The 7050-nt window shown below is 54.3% G+C and overlaps 1 protein-coding gene across 1 annotated transcript; it reads right to left on the reverse strand.

The window, feature by feature from the left end:
* Window positions 1–3548: 3548 nt before the first annotated feature.
* Window positions 3549–6788, reverse strand: LOC106726673 (zinc finger and SCAN domain-containing protein 4-like). Its single transcript, XM_014542411.1, has 4 exons — window positions 6453–6788; window positions 5397–5562; window positions 4188–4284; window positions 3549–4122 (listed from the first exon to the last, which is right to left on the reverse strand). The coding sequence occupies exons 1-4, from the start codon at window positions 6786–6788 to the stop codon at window positions 3549–3551; spliced, it is 1173 nt and encodes a 390-aa protein (XP_014397897.1).
* Window positions 6789–7050: the final 262 nt, after the last annotated feature.

Here is a 7050-nt window from a genome sequence, read left to right on the forward strand (position 1 = left end):
AATAAAATATATTTTTTTTAAAAAGGAGTTGTGATACCCCAAATGGCACTGGAGAAGGACAAGTAGGAACAGGGGCCTGGCACAGACTGACAGATCTCCGAGGGGGTGGGGTGGGGAGGACTGGAAGAGATCCAACAAAGAATATATACACAGGGGAGAAATGGGAGACATCTGTACCACTATCAACAATAAAAAAAATACATATTTTTTAATGTTTAAAAAATCAATATAGCCCAGCTGGTGTTGCTCAATGGTCGAGCATCAACCTCTGAACCAAGTCATGGTTCTATTCCCAGTCAGGGCACATGTCTGGGTTGTGGGCTCAATTCCCAGAGGTTCTCTCTCATCATTGATGTTTTTCTCTCTCCCTCCTTGTCCTTTGCTCTCTCTAAAATAAAATATATTTTTAGAAGTATATACATACTAGAGGCCAGGTGCACGAAATTCGTGTATGGGATGGGGGGGCCACAGTGGCCCTCAGCACAGCGTGCACGCTTTCCAATCTGGGACCCCTTGGGGGATGTCTGAACCCCACAGGGATCGGGCCTAAACTGGCAGTCGGACATTCCTCTTACAATCTGGGACTGCTGGCTCCTAACCGCTCGCCTGCCTGATTGCCCCAAACTGTTCCCCTGCTGGCATGATTGACACCTAACCACTCCCCTGCCAGCATGATTGACGCCTAACTGCTTCCCTGCCAGCCTGATCACCCCCAACTGCCCTCGCCTGCAGGCCTGGTCCCCCCTAAATGCCCTCCCCTGCAGGTCCTGTGCCCCCAACTGCCCTCCCCTGCAGGTCTGGTCACTCCCAATGGCCCTCCCCTTCCCGGCCTGATCACCCCAAACTGTCCTCCCCTGCCGGCCATCTTGTGACTGATGACACGAGAGTGGCCATCTTGTGATGGCCATCTTCTGGCGTGAGGGTGTGAGAGTCAATTTGCATATTATCGCTTTATTATATAAGATATGCACACCCCATGGACATAGACAGTAATGTGTTGAGGGCCTAGAGGCGGTGAGGGTAGCGTAGAGGGAAGCAAAGGGGATGGGAGGGGAGAAATGGAGACATCTGTACTAGAGCCAACAATTAACAAGAATAGTGTGCCCAGGCTGCATGGCTCGGTGGAGGACCCATGAACCAAGAGATGGCTGGTTAGATTTCCAGTCAGAGCACATGCCCAGATTGGGGACTAGATCCCAGTAGGGGGCGTGCAGGAGGCAGCTAATCAATGATTCTCTCTCACCATTGATGTTTCTCACTCTCTCCCCTCTCTCTCTAAAAAATCAATGAAAACATGTAAAATAAAAGAATAGTGTTAAGATTGAATTGACTCAACACCAAAGTGAGTGTGTGCCATCACATTTCCTCCCAACCCTTGTAAGCAAAACCATGCCTTGGTCTGTCTTTATAGAAGGTGTCCCAGGCATAACTGATTTCGCAAACAGGAAGCAGCCTGGAGGGGGTCTGCCTCAGGTTGGCCTGTAGTGTTTGAGTTCTTGACGTCATGCGGAAACATTTTCACAACACGAGTTCAGAACATTTTGAAAGTATGTTTATTGAAGCTGCAGATTTACAAACAATGTGGCCCTAGCCAGTTTGGCTCAGTGGATCAAGTGTCAGCCTGAGGACTGAAGGGTCCTGGGTTCAATTCCCATCAGTGGCACATTAAACATAATAAATGGCCCTAGCTGGTTTGGCTCAGTGGATAGAGCATCGGCCGGCGAACTGAAAGGTCCCAGGTTCGATTCCGGTCAAGGGCACATGCCTGGGTTGTGGGCTCAATCCCCAGTGGGGGGGCGTGCAGGAGGCAGCCGATCCATGATTCTCTCTCATCATGGATGTTTCTATCCCTCTAGCTCCCTCTTCCTTCCTCTCTGAAATCAATAAAATATATTAAAAAAATAAAAAATAATAAATAAATCCTATATAATAAAAGCCTAATATGCAAATCAGCTAAACAGCAGCATGACCAGTCGCTAAGACGTGCACTGACCACCAGGGGGCAGACACTCAATGCATGAGCTGCACTCAGCCTGCAGGCCCCAGGCCAGCCTAGGTGGGTGCAGTGGGGGGGGCGGGGGCAGCGATCGAAAAATAAATATATCGACACACACACATTACAGGGAGAAAGCTCCGGGCATGGAGTGCCTGGGGATGGAGTCCCTGGATGTGGAGGCCCTAAGCATGGAGTCCGTGGGCATGGAGTCTCTGGATGTAGAGGCCCTGGATGTGGAGGCCGGGGCCGTGGAGTCTCTGGATGTGGAGTCCCTGGACGTAGTGTCCCCGGGCGTGGAGGCCCCAGATCCCGAGGCCTTCCTCTGGTGCATCCGCAGGTGGCGGTGGTAACTCAGCCTGCAGGCCCCAGGCCAGCCTAGGTGGGTGCAGTGGGGGGGGCGGGGGCAGCGATCGATCGCCCCACAGAATGGCCCTGATTACCGGCCAGGCCTAGGGACCCTACCTGTGTATGAATTTCATGCACCAGGCCTCAAATAAATAAATAAAAGGAGGCTGTGGACAGAGGATGGGGTCACAGGTAGGGTTTGTGTCCTGGGCTTGGGCCTAGTTGTAGTCCCACCTTGGGCCAGGCCAGCACAGCCATGGGTGAACCTGAGAGGGGTGGGGGGTGGGCAGTGAAGGATTAAAGTGTACTGGGCTGCATATCTGGCGCTTTGGCCAGACGGGTCATGCTGTGCTGTCTATTCCTAAAACACATAGATAGGAAGGTACTGACATCAGGCCAGGCCTTGAGATATGATCTCATGGCCCCTTCCCAGCACACAGGCCTTCTTTCTCAGAAGGCCCGGAAGTCTCATTCCAAATTTGGGAGACAAAGGACTGGGACAAGTATAAATAAAGAGAGTTGCCTCCATACTGGGGGGCCCAGAATTCGAAAGACACATTTTCTCTGGGCCTCCACAAAATTTAATAAAATGTAACTCCTGTAGTCTGCGCTGCAGTTCAGCCTCTGCTTCGGCAGGGTGCTGTAACTGTAGTCAGCTGGCCAGCTTAATAAAGGCTCTCCAACTTAAATTCTGAATCGGTGGTCTATCTCGCTGAGTCAACCCGTAACAAAAGAACATAGACAACACCACGGCCTGCAAACCGAGTCTTTATTTTATAGCCAGATTCCATGAGGCAGAGTAAGGGTGCGGCCAAGATGTTTACAATGTTCTCGTGGGTTGTGAATCTCCTCAGTTACATGCACCTGATCAAGCTTTGTTTCCTTGCTGCACCTCCCGCAGCCCGTATCACTAGCCACCTGGGAGCCGCGTTCCACACCGCCTCAGGCGCATTTCTGGATTTTAAGAAATAAACAATACACTTTTATGTATTCAACAACTTTATTGGTCATTGGAAACGTGTCAGCCACTTTCTCGGGCACATTCCTCGGGGCTGTGGGCTTCATCCCCGGTGGTGGGGGGCATGCAGGAGGCAGGTGATCAATGACTCTTTCTCGCCATTGATGTTTCTCTCTCTCCCTCTCCCTTCCTCCCTGAAATCAATAAAAATATAAAATAAAATAAAATAAATATATCGACACACACACATTACAGGGAGAAAGCTCCGGGCATGGAGTGCCTGGGGATGGAGTCCCTGGATGTGGAGGCCCTAAGCATGGAGTCCGTGGGCATGGAGTCTCTGGATGTAGAGGCCCTGGATGTGGAGGCCGGGGCCGTGGAGTCTCTGGATGTGGAGTCCCTGGACGTAGTGTCCCCGGGCGTGGAGGCCCCAGATCCCGAGGCCTTCCTCTGGTGCATCCGCAGGTGGCGGTGGTAGGTGGAGGACTGGCGGTAGGTCCTCCCGCACTGAGCGCACGCGTAGGGCTTGGCGCCCGTGTGGATGCGCTCGTGCGCCTGCAGGTTGGTCCGGTGGCTGAAGGCGCGGTCGCAGCGGCCGCAGCGGAAGGGCCTCTTCTCCGCGTGGATCAGCTGGTGCACGTGCAGGTCCGAGGCCTGGAAGAAGCCTTTGCCGCACGTGGCACAAGCGAAGGGCCGCTCTTTGTTGTGCCTCCTCTGGTGCAGCTGGAACCGAGAGAGGTACCTGAAGACCTGGGGACACTGGTCGCACCGGTACAGCTTCTGGGCGCTCCCCGCCTCCCGGGGCGCCTCGGGGAGGCTCTTCCTGGGCAGTGGGAGCACTTGGACGTGCTGAACCGGAGCTGCGTGGACTCTCCCCGGACACCTCGCTCTCCGCGGGCCCTCAGGGCTCTCTCCCTGCAGGATGAGCAGGGAGGGGGGGGGGGGTCTGGACTGGAAAGGTTGTCGCCATCTTCATCTGCATCTCCTGGTGCTGTTGTCCGGGGTGTCTCTGGGGGAGTCCGGAAGGGTGTCCCCGGGGTGAGCGCCATGGGGGCTGCTGCTGAGCGCTGTTCCTGGAAGTGGGCCAGGACCTGTCCTAAGGGCATGTTCTCTGAGAACAGGGCTTCCTGCCCCTCCATGCTGACATGGACCAAGCTGGGGGGCCTCAGGCCCTCATCCCCCAGGTCCTCCATGAACGCCTCCATGTCTCTGCCACTCGACTCCCACTTCTCCTTCCACGCGGCCCTCTCGCTGCTGGGCCTGTTGAGCAGGAACTGCTCCATTGACAGTTGGACAATCATCTCCTGATCACTGTGCGTGTCTGGCTGCAGCCACGAGCAGAAAGACCAAAAGATGCCCCGCAGCTCCACCATCCCATGCCCTTGGCTGCCGTTGTTCAATGAGATGAGCCCAGGGCTGGGGAAGCCGACCTCCTCCGCCTCCTCTCCCTCCTGGTTGATGGGTCCTCCGCGAGATCTAAGCTTGAAGTTTCCTGCCCGGGGACCGTTCCTGGCTGGTTCGTCTTGAGATGCCATTCTCCTCACGGACACGGACGTTCACGCTGGATGATCCTGGCCCAACGCTGAGCTGCTGTGTCATAAATTTTTTAGGGATTCTTTTTCTTCCAGAAGTTGATAGCAAACTGAAAAAGGGTCATGAAATAAAAACCTAAAATAAGAGAGAGATAGAAAGAAAGGAAGAGAGAGAGAAAGAGAGAGAAAGACAGAAAGAGAGAAAGAAAGAAGGAAGATCCACTTTAGAAGAAAAACAGCCCTCACCGGTTTGGCTCAGTGGATAGATAAATATATCGACACACACACATTACAGGGAGAAAGCTCCGGGCATGGAGTGCCTGGGGATGGAGTCCCTGGATGTGGAGGCCCTAAGCATGGAGTCCGTGGGCATGGAGTCTCTGGATGTAGAGGCCCTGGATGTGGAGGCCGGGGCCGTGGAGTCTCTGGATGTGGAGTCCCTGGACGTAGTGTCCCCGGGCATCAAAAATATATTTCAATCAATCAATCAATCAATCACAGAAACTGTACCCAAGACAGACTCCACACAGAACCACCCTCCGGTCCCTGGGCCCCCCTCGCTCACCTGGTGCTGCTGGTCGGGGTGTCTCTGGGGACGTCGGGGAGGGTGTCCCCGGGGTGAGCGCCGTGGGGGCTGCTGCTGAGCACTGCTCCCGGAGGATGGCCCAGACCTGTCCAAAGGGCATGTTCTCTGAGAACAGGGCTTCCTGCCCCTTCATGCTGGCAGGTATCTGTGAACACAGCCTGGTCACTGTCGGTGCCGCATCCCCACCGCCGTGGAACCCTTGGTGGGAACCCTCCCCCTCCAGCTTTCCCACAATCCCTCACTGTCCTGCCCTCGTGCCCTTGCACTTCCTGGCAGTTTCTGTTTGGCGCCTTCCCTAAGGGAGAGCAAGGACTCATACGAGGAAGTAGCTCTCCTTCAGTCATTCCTCATCCTAGAGGCTTCTGCTCAATCCTGAATGGCTTTTTTTAATTTTTATTTTTTTAATTCCATTGATTTGTAGAGAGACTGGAAGCCCAACCCGGCCTGGCTCAGCGGTTGAGCATCGACTTTTGAAACCAGTTCGATTCCCAGTCAGGGCACAGGCCCAGGTTGCAGGCTCCATCCCCAGCGTGGGGCGTGCAAGAGGCAGCTGATCAATGATGCTCTCTCATCACTGATGTTTCTCTCTCTCTCTCTCTCTCTCCCTCTCCCTTCCTCTCTGAAATTAAAAAACATCCTATATAAAAAAAGGCGAATATGCAAATTGACCAAATGGTGGAAAGACCAGTCTCTACGATGTGCACTGACCACCAGGGGGCACCGCTCAGCCAGAAGCCAGGCTCAGGCCTCTGCAGCAGCTCTCAGGATGTCCATGGGGAGCAGGCCTAAGCTGGCAGTCGGGCATCCCCCGAGGGCTTCCGGACTGGGAGCGGGTGCAGGCTGGGCTGAGGGACCCTCCTTGAGTGCAGGAATTTCGTGCACTGGGCCTCTAGTATCTATGTTTAAAAGCATCCCCTTGATGAGGAATAAGAACCGAGCCTACAGTAGCTCCTTGTCTACTTCTGGGACCCCCAACAGCAGGTACAACTTTCTCCGCTCCGTCCCTCACCCCAGGGGTCAGAACCGGCCACTCACCATTCTCGGGGGCCTCAGGACTTCACCCCGCAGTTGCTCCATGAACGCCGCCATGTCCCTGCCACTCGACTCCCACTTCTCCTGCCATGCGGCCCTCTCGCTGCTGGGCCTGTTGAGCAGGAACTGCTCCACCGACAGTTGGAAAATCATGTCCTGCTTACTGTGGGTGTCTGGCTGCAGCCACGAGTAGAAAGACCAAATGATGCCCTGCAGCTCCGCCACCCCATGCACGTGGCTGCCGTTGGCCCTGAGGGCTCTCTTCCTCCAGGAGGAGCCTACAGGGGGGTTGGTGGTCTGGACTGGAAAGGCTGTCGCCATCCTCATCTGCATCTTCATCTGCGAAATAAAGTGTGTCCATGAGGCTGCGCCCAAGCCCTAGTGAGTGTGGCTCAGTGGACAGAGCGTCAGCCTGGGCGCTCAAAGGTCCTGGGTTTGATTCCCCAGGACCCAGGTGGCGGGAGATTTTTTGGTCATCATTGATGTTTCGATCTTTCTCTCCTTCTCTCTTCCATTCTGAAATCTACAAAACTATTTTTTTAAAAAGAGGGAAGGAAGGAAGGAAGGAAGGAAGGAAGGAAGGAAGGAAGGAAGGAAGGAA

Source organism: Myotis brandtii, unplaced genomic scaffold (genome assembly GCF_000412655.1).
Source record: "Myotis brandtii unplaced genomic scaffold, ASM41265v1 scaffold3017, whole genome shotgun sequence".
In the NCBI taxonomy this organism is placed as follows: Eukaryota; Metazoa; Chordata; class Mammalia; order Chiroptera; family Vespertilionidae; genus Myotis; species Myotis brandtii.

Bases quoted from the DNA above. Each gene is read 5' to 3' on its own strand.
- LOC106726673 (XM_014542411.1), bottom strand. From the start codon at position 6,788: ATGAAGATGCAGATGAGGATGGCGACAGCCTTTCCAGTCCAGACCACC. The intron at 5,563-6,452 runs GTGAGTGGCCGG...CTGTGTTCACAG, and splicing joins TCCTGAGGCCCCCGAGAATG to ATACCTGCCAGCATGAAGGG. The intron at 4,285-5,396 runs GTGAGCGAGGGG...CAACAGCACCAG, and splicing joins ACCCCGACCAGCAGCACCAG to GAGATGCAGATGAAGATGGC.